Below are 18,437 nucleotides of genomic sequence, written 5' to 3' on the forward strand. Positions count from 1 at the left end.
AGACGAGATGCAAACAACTATACAAGATATATGCAGAAATAATTGGGGTAATCCCAGAGAAAAGACACTAAGATTAAAGAAGACTAGAAAGGCTCCTTGTAGAAGGTAGGATTTTAGCTGAGACTTAAAGAAAGCTTGGGAAGCCATGGGGCAGAGATGAGGGGGGAAAGAATTTTAGACATGGGGGACAGCAAGGGAGAACACTCGAAGGTGGAAGATGGATTGTTTTGTACAAGGAACAACAAGCATGAGTCTGCCCATAGCGCTGCCCTACCCAAATTCCACTGGTTTCCTATTACATCAAAATCAAATATAAACTCTTCTGGTTAGCTTTTCAAAGCCCTTGCCCCAACCTATCTTTCCAGCCTCATTGTACATTACTTCCCGTCCTGTGCTGTTTGATCCAGACAAATTGGTCTCCTCTTAGTTTCTCATACACAATACTCCATCTCCCTCATCTTCATGCCTTTACACTGACTGTTTAGAATACATTCCCTCCTCACCTGTTCTTCACAGAATTTCTTTAAGATGCAGTTCCAACACCATCTTGTAGGTGAAACCCTTCAGAATTCATTCAACTACTAGAGTTCTTCTTCAAACTACTTTTATGTATTTAGTCACTTAACATTTATTCTATATATGTATGTCTTTGTCTCATCTGTTAGCATATAAAGTTCTGAGTAGGAATTATTCTATTTATTATCCCCATCATTTAACAGTGTCCAGCTTATAATAATTGCCTTATAAATAAGTGTTACTTGATTGAATATAGTACGTTCTTCCACTCTTATAGTTTGGTCCTAGGTCTCATTATAGCAAGTCTCATAGTTTATATTTGGTCTAGTTTCCTTCCTTTTGTCAAGATCAGTGATTTGCCTTGCTTTTGTGTACTTATTTATACTTCATTTGTATATAGCCATCCAAGACCATGGGTTTCATTGCTGGCTCTTTCCTTGATGTTTTTTTTCTCTCCTGAATTACTGGATATGTCTATTTCTATCCTTTATATTTTGTAAATATGGTTATTTAGATTGGTGGATGGGCAGAAGAGCATAGGAATTTTCTCCCTACCCTTCTCTTCTCAGTTTAATGAAATTTTTCTGTAATTTGAAAGACTCCAAGCAAATATATTTTAACAAGTCTTCCTTAGGTACACTCCATTCCTGCAAAAGAGCCCATTATTTCTATACTTATCCAACAACATGGTGGAGTGAAAAGAGAAACTGAATTTAGATCAGAAGCTGTGGATTCCAGTCTCTGCCCTGATAGTTGCTGCTGCTACCTATGTTATTTTATCTCTCAAGACCTTAATAAAATGAGAGTGCCGTCCTTCATGATAATAATATCTGACATTTATATAGAATTTTAAGGTTTTTATCCTTCTATTAACAATATGAGACAAGTACCACAGCAATTATTCCCTATTTTACAGATAGGAAAATGAAACTTAGTGTTTAAGTGACTTGCCCATAGTCATACAACTAATAAATTTCAGAGGTAGGCTTTGAATCTAGGTTTTTCCTAGATCTGCCTTTTTCAGAGCCTGTGCTTTCAATCAGAAATAATAATTTATTTAAATAAATAGCTTGTGCTTCTTAGGGTCCTTGGTTTCTTGCCCAGGATTTCATAATTGTTAGCAGGGCTTTCTCTTATCTCTTCGGATGGTCTGAGTGCCAAATCTGATGGCCCCTTCCCTAGCCAAATTTTTCAAGGTCTCACAAAATCTGGATTCCTAGAACTGTTAAAGCTTTGTAACAGGTTCTGATTTCTCATTATTTGTATTTTCAAGGGGAGTCATGTCCTTTAGCCAGGAGAATATCTCAGTATGGCTTCCTCTGGCTAGGGACAGTTGGCTACTTTTGTATATTTTCAGTTTGCAGCAAGACCATTCCATCGCTGCTCTTCTCATCTATGGTGACCCTTCAGTACTGAGAGCAGTAACAAGAGAGAAGGATAGGCCATAGAACTCTATAACCAAATCACTAAGGAGGCTAAATGTTTTCTAACTTCTTTGCCCTATTTCCTATTCCACAATGCCACTTTCAGACTCTACCTCTATGGCCATCATTCAGCAATCTCTCCTCCTTTGAACTTCTGGATATACAATATTATCACCTAATCCAGTCCTGGTGGCTATTTTCTACTGACCCTGAGGATATAGTGTCTGGCTCCAATTTCTCCCCTCATACTAGGGGAATTAGACATAAATGTTCGAAGTTTCCTCAGCAACTTAAACTAACTAGTTCTACAAGCTATTCAGTGTGGATCACTATCTCATGAAGGGCTTAGCTATGATCACTTCACTCTACTTCCACTCGGTCTCCATATTCTTCTTTGTCAGCTGCTCCTACCCACCCCCCTTTACAGCTAACCTTCCCCCATTAGAATATAAGCTCCATGAGGGTAGAGACTGATTTATTTTGTATTAATATCCCTAGTGCTTAGTGTTTGATTTGGAACATAGTAGGCATTTTAACAAATACTTTATTTATTTACTTATTTAGCTACCTCCCATAACCTGCTCTTTTCTACCTTAGCTACACAGAGGGATGTTCACACCATTGATCTTGCACCTATGAGTACACCCCTTTCATGTACACGAAATTCAAAATTCCTTTATCTGGTCATAAAAACCTTTGTCATTCTTTCTTCCCCTATGCCTTTTTCCCTCTGACTCAGTTTTTCACCCTCATAGTCCCTTTACCCCTTCTGTTTTTCCAAGCCATCACCCCTGCATTTCTTACAGTCTCCTGCCTTCTCAGTCTTGATCCCTTGATGGACAAGTTCAACCTTACACCATTTTCAACTCAAATCCTTTATCTCATCAATAGTCGTTCTTGTGTTGGCCTCGATTTTGGATTACTACCACCGTCCACCTCCTTCATTCCTATTCAAATGCTGCTAAGTGGAGCTGGAGGAAGTCAGAAAATGATGCTGACTGGATCTACTATAAATCTGTTAGCGATCTTGCCTGAGCCATTACTGAAGCAAGGCAATGCCTCTGTTTTCCCTTAATCAGTTCTCTATCTCACTCACTTTGGTGCCTGTTCCAAATGTTCCCTTCTTTCAAAAAGCCTCTATAACATACCTCCTCCAGTACTTTCAGCTGATGACCTCACTAAATATATCACCTAAAAACGTGAGGCCATTCATGGAGAGCTCCCTCTTTTTCCCTTATCTTCATACCATCCCTCTGACATCTTCACCCATTAACTCCTCCATCATGTATGTTTGATGAAGTATTGATCTTTTTCTTCAACAAGAAAAAACCCCTACATGTACCCTTGTTCTTCCTATATCCTCCTACAGATTGCTGCCTCTATTATCCCTACTCTCACTAATCTTCAATCTCTCCTTACCTCCTAGTTCCTTTTCTCATGCCTCCCAATATATCCTTATCCAAACCATCCTTTAAAAAAACTAACTCACTTGATCCAAACATCCCTACTAGCTCTTGTCATATTTCTCTACTCCCTTCTTAGCTGAACTTTTTGAAAAAGTCATGTCTACTATATTTCCTCTCACTCTTTTCCAAATCCTTTGCAGTATGGCTTCTGACCTCATCATTCAGCTGAAACAGCTCTTCAAAATTGCTGGTGGTCTCCTAATCAACAAATTTAATGGCCTTTTCTCAGTCCTTAGCTGTCTTACCCTTTCTGCAGCATTTGGTACTTTCTGACTTTTCTCTCCCACATATTCTCTCCTATTTGGGTTTTTGTTACCCTGTCCATTCATACCTGTCTAATTGGTGCTTATCAATCTGATTCCCACATCTATATGCTACGATTTCTGTGTTCATGTATCTATCCCTAATCTCTCTCCTGAACTCTGGTTTCGCTTTACCAATTCACTACTGGACATTTCAAATTTGATAAGTCATTGTCTTTCCTCACTGCACTGCCCACCTTATCCTCTTCTGAACTTCTCTATTGCTTTTGACACCTTCTTTCCAATCTTTCATATGGTCAGCCTCAGTGTAATCTTCAACTATCATTCACCACATATATATAGATATGTATATGTGTGTATATACATATCTATATATATATATACACACACATATCCAACTAGTTGCCAAATCCTGTCATTTGTACTCCTGCAAACCTCCCTTGTATGTTATGCTTTCTCTCTACTCACACAGGCACAATTCTAGTTTAAGCCCTCATCAACTGTCACCTGAAATGTTGCAATAGCTTTTCTGATTGCTCTCCTTGTCTTAATTTTCTCTCTACTACAATTCATCCTCCGATGGTTTCTGAAATGATTTTCTGAAAGCATAGGTCTTATCATATATTCCCCTCCCATCACTGTATAAATTCCAGTGGCTCCCTATTATTAACAGTATGAAATGTAAACAGGTTTTTGTTTGTTTTTTGTTTTTAAATTCAACAGCTTCCCAACCTGGCTTCTTCCTGCCTTTCCAGTCTTATACTTAATTCCTCTGCATGCATTTTGTTGTCCTGACTTCCTGCTATTCCTCTAGCATCTCTGTGCCTTTGTACTGTCTGTCCCTCCTATCTGGAGTGCTCTCTCTTCTCACCTCTGCCTCTTAGAATCCCTGGCTTCCTTTAAGACTAAGCTTAAATGCCACCTTCTGCAGAAGGTCTCTCCTCATTCCTCGAGCTGCTAGTGCCTTCCCCTCCAAGGTTACCTTCCATCTCTCTGTATCGTTTATGTTTCTATTTGTGTACTTGTCATTTCCACCTTTAAAATGTAAGCTACTTTGGGAGATGGGGTTTCAGCACCCAGCTTGGGGATTTCTCTTCTTGTTACCCATATAACTGAATCTCCAGTTTCCTTTTTGTTGCTACCACTCGGGGAAAAATGCTAAAGGGAAAGGTGGAGTAAGTAGTTTCTTGGATCCTGTCATTTCCTTCTCTCAGTTTTCTGTAGAAGTAACTCATCTGCTATCTTGTCCCCTGCAGGCCAAGACACAGTTCTGATGCACAATTAGACTTGACTACAATGGGCAGGAATTACAGGTACAAAAATATAGTTGCCAAATAATATTTTTATGATTTCATGTTTTGATTGATTTACCTTTAGTCTAAGAACACTCATTAAATATTTTCCAAGGTGCCAGTTATGTCGTCTTCCCCACCTTCTTTACCGCAGTCTTGCATGGAGAAATGGCCTTCTTGCCAAGTCAAATCCCTTAACACGCATCCTTGTTCTCATTCTGTCCTGCTTTCTCTGGCAGATTGCCTTCTCTATAATTTTAGAGGAGGCAATCTTTAAACTCTCCCTATTTTATTGGCTGTTTCCTTTGTTGTCTGCAAGCATGCTCATGGCTCCCTCCTCCTTAAAGACCCTCCCACCTGCTCTGTTTGCCCCTACTAGCTATCTTCCTGTGCCTTTTCTCCATTTCCTAGCTAAATTCTTTGAGAAAGTCATCTGTAATCAGTGCCTCCACTTTCTCTCCTCTCACTCTCTTCATCTGACTTCTAATTACTTAATTGGAACTGCTCTCTCTAAAGTTATTGGTTGCCTCATGACTGCCAAATCCACTGGCCTTTTCTCAGTCCTTATCCTTGACTTCTCTGAAGTCTTTGCTACTGTCAGTCATTCTTTTCCTGATTACTTTTTCCTCTCTAGGTTTTTGTGACTGCTTTTACCTGGTTCTCCTGTCTGTGTGCTGTTTCTTCTCTTTTCTTTGTTGGATTACCATCCAGGTCATGCCTGCTAATTATGGGCTGCCCAAGGGTATGTCCTAGGCCCTCTTTTCTTCTTCCTCTAAAGTATTTTGTTTGATGATCTCATTATCTCCTATGGATTCAGTTATCATCTCTATGTAACTAACTCTCAGATCTCTTTATCTAGCTCTGATTTCTCCCTGACCTCCAGTCTCACACTTCCAACATGCTATTAGACATTTCAAACTGGATGTCCCATAGACATCTTAAACTAAACTCAACACATTTACCTCCCTATGTTCCCCCAATAGACAGCTTCCCTTTTCCAGATGTCCCTCTTACTATCAAAGGTACCCCCATCTTCCTAGTCACTCAGGTTCACAGCTCAAGAATCTGACTCCACACTTTCACTTAAACTACAATCTGTTGCCAGTTTTGGTTATTTCTATTTTTGCGGTGTCTTACATGTTTCTCCTTATCTCTATCATAGACATCGCTCTGATGTAGACTTTCATTACCTAATGCCCACTTCTTTTCAGAAGTCTTCTAGCTGGCATTCTTCAGGTCTCTCCTCACTGTAGTCTCTCCTCCTCTCAGATGTCATATTGATTTTCCTAAAGTATATGTCTTTCCTTATCATTTCCCTGCTCAGTAAAGTCTAGTGGCTCCCTCTTGTGTAGAGCATCAAATCCAAAACCCTCAGTTTGACTTTTCAGGACCTTCAGAACTTAACCCCTTCACACCTTTCTTACCTTCTTACACCCTTCTTTGTATTCTTTGATCCAGCAATGCTGGACTTCTTGCTTTTCCTTGCGCATGACGCTCCATCCCCTGACTCAGTCCTTTTCACTGTTTATTCCCCCGTACCTAGAAAGCCTTTCATTATCATTTCAACTTCCTGGCTTCCCTGGATTCATTCAAGACTCAGCTCAAATCCTACCTTCTTCAAAAGAACTTTTCCTGACTCCCCCCCTTTCCCACTAATGCATTTCCTCTGAGATTATCGCCAGCATGTATAGCTCTTCTATGTACATGTTTGTTTGCACGGATTTTTTAATAATTTTTTTTGGTAATTAATAGAAATCTGTTTCCTCTCTCTCCCACCTACCACTTCATTGAGAAAAAGAAAAAAGGAAAACCTACTCTGCACCCTGAGTCCACCACCTCTCTATCCAGAAATGTATAATATTGCTTCATCATTGAGTTTCTGGAATCATGATTGATCATTACAGAATACTTAAGGCTTCTGCAGCTTTGCAGTGTTATTGTTATTGCGTTAATTATTCTTCCACATTCAAATATGAGCTGGAAGGCAGGGCCTGTTTCTTTTACTTTCTTGGTTGTTTCAGTGTTTAGCACAGTGTCTTGGATTTCTTCCCTTGAGTGTCTTGCCAAGTTTTCTTTTAACTTGTTTTTACTTCCATTGCTTCTTGCTGTTTTATGAAGTGCTGTTGCTCATAATCTTCCACCTTCTTTCTCCATAAGATTTTACAGCGAGTTTGTATTTTAAACCAGTATTGTCTTTGATTGCTGTTATCCCTCCATTGAATAAACAGGTTAAGTTTTTTTTCCTGACCAAGGAGTGCTTAGGCTCTGTTGGTTTCTTTTATTATGGTAACTGATTACAACGACTGAACTTTTATATGAAATTGGTTTAATTGGTGTCAACATACGTTTCTTCTTCCATTTCCCTTGTTGGAATATCAACAACCTGTTTAAATAATTTGAATAATTTTAACTGTGTGCCATAATTTTTATCTAACTTTTAGTCTTTCTTTAGTTTTCTTTTTTTTCTTTACTCTTGTCTAATGACTCTCATATTATTAACAGGTCTGTTAAAATATAATCATTTCATTCTTTTCTGATGCTTTTTGGTACTTAGTAAATCAGGGCCTCCCAATTCCTCAATCACGGCTTTTGTATAGTTTGTAAGCTCTTAATTCCAATTGTTTCTTCATTCACAACTGTATTTTTAGCACTTTTTTTGTCGCATACCCCCAAAGTCCATGGTTCATTGATATCACGGTTTAAAAGTATATGTAGATCAAATTTGGAGGATCTTGTTATACATTTATTAATGTTTTCTCTGCATCATCTTCATCTTCAACAGATATTGGCAGATAAGCTGCAACAATTTTTCTGATGGTCTCTTTGTGAATAATTAAAGGTACTATAACATAGAATGAACAACCCATCATACGATGTTTTTTTTGTACCATCATTACAATTCTCTTCCATTTTAATTAATTAACCAAGTCTCTGATTTTTGTGTTAATTTGATTCTTGCCTCATTCCTTAAACCTTTTTCTCTCTCTCTGCTGATCCCCCATATAATTGATAATTCCTTTGTACCACATGTAGACTACCTCTCTTCTTTCTACCTTCTGCTGATGAAACTTAATGTTTTTGCATGTAGTAGTTCTTTGCAGTTTCTAAATTGGAATCAGTTACTTTAAACTTACATTTAATAGTTCGCCTAATGCTTTCGGAATACTTAAGGACAAGGTAGAAAGTAATAAAATAAAAACCCCTTTCTCCCTATATGTGGAAGCATGAAGTAAGCCAGAAAGCAAAAAAGGATTGGTTAATATTTTAGAAGAGACCTCCATTTTAATTGTCAATCAATCAACGCACATTTATAGGGCTTCCTGGCCACTATGCTAAGCGCAGACTTTATTGAGTATCTCCATTGTTTAAGGAGAGAAGAAAGTACATTACAGTCATAGAAGATTGTCTGTGTGAATGTAATGAATTGGAGCAGGTATATTGAGGTCAAGGTACAGCCAGTAATCCAGTTTGGCTGAAACTGACAAAGTGAACATAGGGATACTTGTGTGAAATAAGGCAGAAAAAGTAACTTGAAGTAGGACTGGGAAGGTTCTGAAATACCAACCAATTATATCTGTAGCCTGCTTCTCCCCAGTTATGGACTCTGAAATTGTTCCCAGATTAAAGTATGTTTGAGATCCACATCTACTGAAAACCACAGTCTGCACACTTTTCTTGGTATTTCTTTTGCCATACCCATTAAAAGACACACTGGTTAAAAGCAAAAGACATTTGATTAAACTATATAGTAATATAAATGACAGAGGCAATTCTTAGCTATTTAAATAAGCATACCACTCCCTTAGCCTTCTTACTTTCCCTTGCACATAATACTCATCTCCTGACTCAAGTCTTTTTCACTGATTATTCCCCATCCCACCCCCTCTTGCCTAGAATGCCTTCCCTTCTCACTTCCACTTCTTGGATTCCCTGAGTTCCTTCAGGATAAATGCCCAATCCTACTTTCTACCATAAATTACCCTACCACTGGAGAAAGAAAGAACTTACATAGAAACCCTGACGGCCAAGGCACTGAAAGTTACAGCTTATCACACTCCACTAAGTTTCATGTCATTCCTGCTAGAGCACTTCCCTGCTTCCAGGACAGCTACTCCTTCCTGATGTAGCTACTGCTGTCATTGGCAGGCTTGGTACTACTACTGCAGAACAACTGCTTTCTCTTGGTGCACACTGCAGGGTTTCACCATATACCAGTGTCTCCTGAGCTGCTGTCTGATGGTTCTCCTCTGTGCTAGGCAGCTAAAGAAGTGTTATAGACATTGCCTGCTTCTTACATTGCTTTTCTTCTGCCTCAGCTGTTAGTCTTCGAACTCCATCTCTTCTTTGGTAGCATGTGAAAATGCCTTTCATTGTTCATTAGGTCCTTAGCTCCTACATGGGTCCACACAGAGTACTCTGAAGCTTGACTTGACAAAACTGGATGAGGGGATAGGGTGGTGCTAGCAACCTCTTGTTTTGCATTCCTGCCAGCAACAAAATCATTGCACTCTCTTTATATTCAATACACCTGGGGAACCAGTGATGGTTTTTGAAAAAAGAAATAAGATGGTTAGTTCTATGAAGAGTAGATGAGATAGAGCACAGTCTGGGAGATCAGCTAGTAGGCTATTATAGAAGTCTTGACAAAAGTTAACAAAGGCCTAAAGAGTGTTAGCATACCAGAACATATGTAAAGCACTTCATAGACCTTAAAGGGATATGTAAATTCTAACCATTAATAATAGTAATAGTAGAGAGATGGAAAGAAATGTGAGCGGTGCTTTAGAGGTAGAGTTGGCAGCTCATGGCAACTGGATAAGGAATAAGGAAGAAGGCAGGAAGAATAAACTATGGTCTTGGGTGAGCAGAGCAGTAGTGATGACAGCTGACTGCCACATGTATCCCTCATGCTATCTTCATCACTTCAGCCCTCCCAGAATTTGTAGAATCATAGCATTTTTGAGCTTTAACAAGCCTTAAAGAACATTTAATCCAACCCCATTATTTTGCAAATGAGGAAATCGAGTACCAAAAAGGGTAAGTGACTTTCCTAAGGTCATTCTTTTCCTCGGTCACAGACCTGGGACTAGAATCTAGTTCTCCTGAATGTCAGGTCAATACTCTTGCCTCTGTCCCACTGTACGTCCAAAGGAGTGTGTTATATGAAACAAAGTGTTCTCCTGTGAAGACTGGTAGGATAATTAAACATTAAACAGTGATCTTTTAACATAAGATAGAATTAATGCTATAGCCACAGTCTTGGAACTCTCAAGATGTTTTTAGCAATGTAGATAATTTTTATGGGTTTATTTTTCAGATGTCAAAAACTTTTTTGTGTAATAATAATTGTTCAGATCTTTAATTTTTAATCCACAGAATAGCCTGGATAGTTTTGAGTATAAGAGAGGCTTTTAACCTTCTAATAAGCACAGTATAAATAGGTCCCATAAATGTGTATTTGATAGTGGTAATGATAAGTAGCTGACATTAATCAGATTGCTGGATCATCTTAATTATTTCACATAGCATTTCACTATTTCTTCTAATGTAATAAATTACTCAGATTCACTGAAAAGAACCACATATTTATAATTGTTCATTCTAGCAGACTTAGATTATAGTTGAATCAACAGAATCGTAACCCATTATATTCAAATTATTAAAGTTAGATCTCTGGACTAAAGTAATAAACTCTTGGCTACTAAAATAGGTAGCATTTCAGTCAAATTACCTAGGGTTTTGTAAGGAAATCATTGTTTCTGAACAATGTGTAAACACATTTTCTGCATGGTATTAACTCTTTTCTTTATAAATACACTTTTGAGGAAACTGTCAAATTGAGTGGGATTAGAAGAAGACTGGGCACTGCTGATGTTCAGGAAAATGATGTCCCCAAAGTTTAAAGGAATATTTAAAGTTACTCGTAGAACTGTTTAGAAAAATAACGTGTATGTCAGTACTTAGAACTAAGTGAGCTTTGAGAATGACTTTCCAGGTTCTTTTGAGTGTAGTTTTGTCATTCAGTGCTTCCTTCCCTTATATTCATATTATTTGAAGTTGCTATGAAAATATATTTTCCCAGATATTCTAAGCACTGAACCTTGTTCAGACCGTTTATGGTTCTTGTGTGTGTACTGTTTATTTATTTGTTCATATTTAAGAGAAGAAAAATCCTGACTACAAAATCATTTTAATACTGAATTGAATTAACTTTTTCTCTACCCATTTTCCTAATTAGACACAAAAGATCAGGTTGTCACCTCCAAAAATGTTATTTAAAAGACTATGGATCCCCCTCTTATTATCAATATACATTGGAAGGAAAAATTATCTCTCTATTAGTCATATAAGTATACAGATAGAGGTATATCAGTATTGTCCTACAAATGCTACATATTAGAATTAAGAATCATCAAACAATTTGGCTTATTTTCTTTATTGCATGGGAAAAATGTTTTATAATTATGTTTAATCTGAGGAAATATTTCACCTATTCAATTAGTAGTTTTTCCAATAAATTAAAATAAACTAATTATTTCACATACAATTTCCATATTTGAAACAATATTTTATTTTCGTGGATCCTCATAACATAATGTCCATTAATGTCACAAGATTATTATTTGTGTTTGAATAATATTTTATATGATATAATTTCTTATTCAGAATGAATTATTACAGTCCTAAAATCCTAAATGCTTTTAAAATTTTATTTGGTCTTTGATGTCAAAGGGATTTTGAGGCTACTGTATGCTGGCATTCTTCTTTAGCTTAACATTTTCCCATCTTCTTTTAGTAGCTTTTTGAAAAACTGATTAAACAACAGAATCTTGAGTAGCTGTCACTACAACCATCTTGAAATAGTTTTTAAACAAGAAGTAATCATTTTAAATTATGAGATCTCCTCATCCCCATTAAAAAAATCAAAGCAGCTATATTTTTGTGAAATAATTTTGATTGAAAGAGCACATGGTCTTAGATCCCCTTTAATTTTGCTTATAGGATTTAACAGTGTCAAGAATTTGGCAAGAATTTGTTTGCATGTGTACATTTTTATTCTTACTAAAGGCTTTAAGAGATATAATGGTGTATGGTTATAATTTTGTTTATATGTATGTGCCTGTGGGCACATGCATTTATATATTTATTCACATAACTGCCCATAACCATATGTAATTTTGGTGCAGATACCATAATGTAAAATTAGCCCATGCATAACAAAAGCAAAATCTAGTTTGGGGAAGCGTTCCTGAATGGTGAGTGAACAAAGGGGACTAGTACTACCACATACTGCTTGCATGGAGGATGTGGTGTGGTATCATTTGTGTGCTGAGAGGTAGCTGAACATTTCCATTTTGGTGTAAATCCCTTGAGAAGGAAAGCATTTCAGAATGGGGTGTGATCTGCTCTCTTAGTAAGAGTGATTGACGTGGAATGAATAAAGAGAAGGGGAGAATAAATACCACTCCTCCCCTTTTAAGCCCAAGCACATATGTATTTAATGCAACGCTTTCAGTGCAGAAGGCTAGCTTCCTTAATGACGGCAAATTCCTTAAAAGCCAGGCAGTAATTTGCCAGTAGTTCTGGTTTTTAAAAAATGCCAAGAAATAAGCAAACAAAGCTCCCTTGGAAAAATAGAAACATTTTTTAATACAGATGTAGTGGTAAATATGCAGATGAAATATATGATGGAGCCCCTATATGTGAAAGTGGAACCTTGACAGCGGTTCTTGGTCAATGGGTGAGACAGAATGGTTCACTGAATTGGATAACACAGTGCATACCATAGTGACTGATTAAATTGATTTGTCTGTGGCTACAGCCTACTCTATTACTGAAGCCCTTTAACCTATTTTGCAACTCTTCAAAAACTGAGATCCTGAATGAATGTGATCTTAAAAGAAATTAACTTAATTCAAAAGAAGTAATTTTATAAATGCAAATTTAAACTTGATAAAGTATTCATTTTTTTGCACACTGAACAAAGGAACTGTGGCAAAAATCACATTAAAAGAAAAGTGGTTTTCCTTTTTCTTTTATTTTTTTAAAGTAGTCATAATTGAACATTTGACTTTCAGGCCTTCAACTTTCTTAGCTCATACGTGAATTTGTTGTTTTAATTATAGCTGTTTAATTTTAGATCCCTTCTTAGAAAACATAAAACATGACAACCAACAATGTTGCTGCTTTGAAAATGAGTTTAATTTACACAATGTTAGATATAAACACATAATTTAATAGTAAGTATGTTTATATACACATATGATCTATTTTTTTCCTTTCTAATTTTGGAAAATGCACAGCAGTGTTGTTTGAGATAAATACTTATTGATTGATTTAACATTAATCTATCGCCAATAAAATGTGGCCATTTCTTTAGGTTAATTTTTTGTGCCTGAGAAAGCAGTCAGCTGTGTATCTAGTTTTTTCTAGCTTACCTATTACATGGAGCAGGGAGGTTGAAAGTATACAAATTAATTATTATCTTTACTGTCCCCCTTCAAAACAGTCATTTCTTAAATGAAATGGACAGGTTTGAACTGCTTTTTATCACTTCTGTTTGAGATATAAAGCAGTCTAATTCCCAGGACTTAGTCATTTTAAATATAATTAGTTATATTTGCAGTCAGCTAACACACTATTACACTTTAAGATATATAATGTCAGTTATAGAATTGTCAGCTTCTTTTACATAAAAATAAATGATACCCATGAAAGTAATCATTTGCAAAATGGTGAATTATTTTTCTCTGTGGTGCATTATGAAAAGAGTAGTGTTTCCATTTTAGTGGATCAGTTGCAATGCTTACTTCCTACACAATAAATGTAAGTTGAATAGTAGATGTACCATGTAGATTATAGAAAACATTTGCTTTTAGAACAAAGCAGCAGCCCAGAATTAATTGATACATTCTAGACTCTTTGTTTTGATCACTGATCTCAGTTTCCTTTAATCTCAAAATTATTTATATTTTATTGACCTAAGGGAAACTTTTGTTGTTTTAAATTTGTTTGATGAAGAGATGAAAAAACTGATTAGGAGTAAATGATGTGCCTTCATTTCTTAATGCAGCTTTTAGAAAATGAGTATGTTTTTAAAATATAAACACCCAGGACAACATGCACTCAGTGAACACTCACAGTATTTGATGATAGATTGATGTTCCTTTGAATTGGGAAGAATTTAGCCTGGAGGAACAATGAAATGTTTTCAGAAAGAAAAAGAAATCTGTTCAAAACTGAATGACAAGCATGTTAATATTTTTTTTCCACAAAAATTGTTGGCATTCCTTTGAAAGCATAGGTATTGCGTAGAACCTCCCACTTCCTTCGTTAAATTATCATCAACGTTTACTTTGTGCTTGTGAATCTGACCTCTAAGTGTCTGGAAACATTCCATTTGTAGTTAACATTCTGATTCAGATACTTTCTGTATTCCTCTTGAAGTATTTGGTAATTTGCCAGGTATCACTCATTAAAGATGTCTGAATTTTGTAGATATCAGATTTCACTGTTCAGTTTTTAGAAAGGAAAAGGTATTTTCTCCCCGTTCAAGTAGTTATCACAACCAACCTAATCATGTTGCTACCTAATTCCAGTTGTAATTTTCTCAATCACAAATTGAATAAATTTCTCTCACAGCTGAATTGAGTATGTATGTGAATATGTTTTTAAACACTCTTCTTTGTAATGCTGTATACTGAATATGTTGTTTAATGTCGGGTGCCCTCTAGTGGACTAAGGTGTCAGAAACAAACCCATACATTTTTCAAAGAAAAGTTTTCATTGCTTTTTTGAAACAAGTGCTCACTCTGGTGGACCTGGGTTTGCATTCCAACTTATGGCTTCCTCCTTTGTACCACAGGGCAAGTTACTGAATCTCTCAAGACCTCTTTTTCCACATCTTTAAAATGAGGTTGTACTCATGGTCCCTAAATCCCCTTCTAAGCTTTTAAATTGTGATTCTATGATAACCACAATAATTTGTCTTTTCCACAAACATATGCATTTATTGGTTTTGAATTATTGTATTTGAAATGACTTGTTTTATGGAAGCTCATTCATTTTAATCATCAGCCCTTGGATTAGTCAGGGCAAATAAGAAGGCAAATTTTAAAATGTTTGTTTCACGGAAGATTATGATGTCTTAGTAAGACTAATTTAAATGAGGCTCTTATTTTATTTTCTCTTGCTACCTGCAGTTAAAATAGTCGTTTTTTTCCCTCTCTTTCTTTGCAGATGCTACAACTGTGGTGGCCTGGATCATCATGCTAAGGAATGTAGTCTACCTCCTCAGCCAAAGAAGTGCCATTACTGTCAGAGCATCATGCACATGGTGGCTAATTGCCCCCATAAAACTGTTCCACAGCAGCCCACTATCTCTCAGGGAAGACATGAAGCAGAACCACAGCCATCCACTTCGACTTTCCCCCGAGAAGTGGGAGGAGCCTATGGCTACTCATCTCCATCGTATTCTCAGGAGGGCCGATCCGAAATCTCAGAACGGTCAGGCAGGTCACCTCAAGAAACTTCCTCAAGTAAGTTATCCACCTCACCTGAAGAACAAAGCAGAAAGGGGCCTTCTGTTCAAAAAAGGAAAAAAACTTAAAGCTTGTTCATCACATACCATTTTTTTTACCCAGTTGGGATGTCTACCTCATGCAAGTACAGGGGAAGTAACTTCACCATCAGCAGCTGACCTGGAATTTTAACTACTGTTGAGGAACTGTGAAATTTTTTTTTAAACAGACAAATCACTCTAAGCAAATTATATTTAAGCAGGGTGTCATGTTTTATGTTGTTGGAAGAATGAGAGCGAATATGAGAACATATGTGTATCTGCGTTTGCATGTGTGAAAGGAGAGAACATGTATCTGTGATGAGTGTAGCCTTCATATACAGGTATGTAGACATATATATAAAGAAGGGCATATCTTTATATATGTGTGTATGTAGATATAAGCACACACTCTCACACAACTGGAAATGTCCAAGAATTGAATGTCCCATGTGAAGCAATATTCACATTTTAGGATGTTTTTGAAAATTATCCCCTGGAAACTTTCTTGAAATATCATTTTTTTTTATTTATGGTCACTTATAAACAAGAAAAATATGACTGTTACTCTTTATTTGAACCAAATAATACTTTGCATCTCATAGCTGCCAGTCAGTCACATGATATTAGGGATATTAAGACATCTGTTATCCCCAAGTTTGGGATAACATTTTGATTTTGCTTTTTTTTCTGATGCTCATAGATCAGCATTTCCTATTATCATGTCTTGAAGGCAGTACCTTAATGCTCTATGCCTCTAACTGCCACAGTTTTTATTTGTTCTGGAATATAGAACTCCAGAAAAGACAATGAATGTGTATTTTATGTGCTGGTATCTCAGTGTTACTTTACATGAATATGGCTTAATTATGAATTAGATGCCTACTAGGAGCAACGAAGGGAAGATAATGTAAAAATTGTTATGACTTGATCGTTTTGTATGGTATTGTGATGCCATCCCACTGTGACCCTTTATGTATTGTCAGGTTTTGGGGGGTCCATTGGGAGTAGCAGCTTTTCTGGTCAGGTTAATCCCTCTAATCATTGTTTCGATCAAGGGGCCCTTCTCTTTAAATATAACAACAACAACAAAAAAAGCTACTGAAAATCTTGGAGAAAAACTCTTAATAGTTTGATGTATATTTTTGGTGGTTGTTTTTTCCTGGAGAATACAGGAATAAATCTGTTGTTTTTTTTTAAAAAAAGATCAAATGAAAAAACAAAACAGCACAAAAAAATGAACAAATCATTATGGTAAAGGTTGAGAATGAAAATAAAGTGGGTACCAACAGTTATCCAACCTGTGTTACAAGAGAATTATATTTTTTGGGGAAAAAAGTACAGTATTTAATGGCACACAACTAGAGTCATGAAACCTGGGGCAGAGGTCCTTACACCTCACTTGCCCAAGATCTAGTTATATGTATGTACTTGGCGTGATGAAATTGACCATATTGCAATTACCTTATCATTGATGATGAAGTTAGCCCATAGAGACTTGAGCTCTGAGCTCTGAAGTGCTACTGGCATCTCAGATCCAGGATGCAGCGTTGCAAGCTTTGCATCAATAGTCTCAGTAAGTAGCTCCTTTGTTAAATTGATAAACTGGTTGGGGAGAGGTAAGGAAATGTGGGCTGCATAGTAACTGTCATGGTATTGGTACAGATTGAGATTCATACAGGAAGAAATACAGGACATTCCTGTTCAAGTTGCTATTCATAAATTTATGAAACAGATCCAAGAAAGTATAACTTAATTATAACACCTAACATTGGCAATAGATGTTGGTTTGTAAGTGTCTGGTGGGTGTAAGCTCAGATAATCAAAAGAAAAAGAAAATAGCTTGAATCCAATTAGACAGTTTCCGTTGTATGGTTTGTTGTCCCTCCCCCACTTGTCCTGCTATGGGAGACTTTTACAGTTGCTGCTGCCTCAGTGAGCAGCTGATAAGAATATAATGCCTGAGGCTGTGGCACAAATCCTTTACAACTTAGCTGGAATTCCATGACAGTGTTTGTGAGAATCTCCGTGGTTTGTACTGATATTCTCAGTGTGCTATAATGCAAAGCTTACCTTTGACGATATTGAATGTGATATATCTATAGAGAAGTACTTCCTTGCCTTATGTGAGGATTGTAAGCTTATTTAAATTATGTAGACAAATCAAAGTGGCATTGCTTAACCTTATAGCAGGTATTATAACCAGGTTAAACGGTATAAAGATGCAAAACATAGGTCACTTTGAAAATTCAAACCAAAGTTTCTTGACCTTGTAGAAATAGGAATTGTGCATTTGAGAACTGGACATTCCCTGTTTACATATAAAAAAAAAAGTTCAGAGCTGAGATCATTTTAGAGTAAGATATTCAGAGTTAGGGTCAGAATCTTAGATCTTACTGGCGCAGTTGAAAATCATTTTAAGCGCCAACCCAGACTGAACTACTAAGAGCACATACCAAACCTATCTTATGGTTAAAAGTTTAGGGTTTATTTTTTTATATAAGAATATTATCACGATTACATAACATACTCAGGACAAAGAACTTTGCTCAGGGAATATACCATATAATGTTGGATTTTTTCTTTACAGAATAGTCTATGGGCCTGCTTATTCAAAACAAACCAAAAAACTTAGACCTTTATGTAAGTATTATGGACTGATGTTAGTAACTACCTCTGAGTTTGACATAGACCTAAGTTTTTGATAATCAGATATCAATTTTTGTATTTTTGTTTCATGTGAAAACGATAAAGTGGTATTCCTGTACTGGTTGCTTATGTGAATATCAGTGATTTAAGTCACAGTGTATTTGCATAGGTGAAAATGTTATATTCTGTTTACAGCAAAAGACTACCTCATAGTTAATGCAGAGCACACCTTTATGCTGCTCCAGCCTTAAAGGTGGCTGTTGACCCTA

At 36.5% G+C, this 18,437-nt stretch overlaps 1 protein-coding gene across 2 annotated transcripts in view; it reads left to right on the plus strand.

The window, feature by feature from the left end:
• Window positions 1-16,743, plus strand: part of LIN28B (lin-28 homolog B) — a 111,978-nt gene extending 95,235 nt beyond the window's left edge. Inside the window, exons 5-6 of one of the 2 annotated variants that reach the window (XM_072642939.1) lie at window positions 4,926-4,982; window positions 15,201-16,726. In XM_072642939.1, the coding sequence (XP_072499040.1) occupies window positions 4,926-4,982; window positions 15,201-15,570 (427 nt within the window). In that variant the 3' untranslated portion in view covers window positions 15,571-16,726. Of the gene's footprint in view, window positions 1-4,925; window positions 4,983-15,200 lie in introns of both variants that reach the window. The other variant, XM_072642940.1, reaches the window with a different exon arrangement.
• Window positions 16,744-18,437: the final 1,694 nt, after the last annotated feature.

Source organism: Notamacropus eugenii, chromosome 2 (assembly GCF_028372415.1).
Source record: "Notamacropus eugenii isolate mMacEug1 chromosome 2, mMacEug1.pri_v2, whole genome shotgun sequence".
Classification (NCBI taxonomy): Eukaryota; Metazoa; Chordata; class Mammalia; order Diprotodontia; family Macropodidae; genus Notamacropus; species Notamacropus eugenii.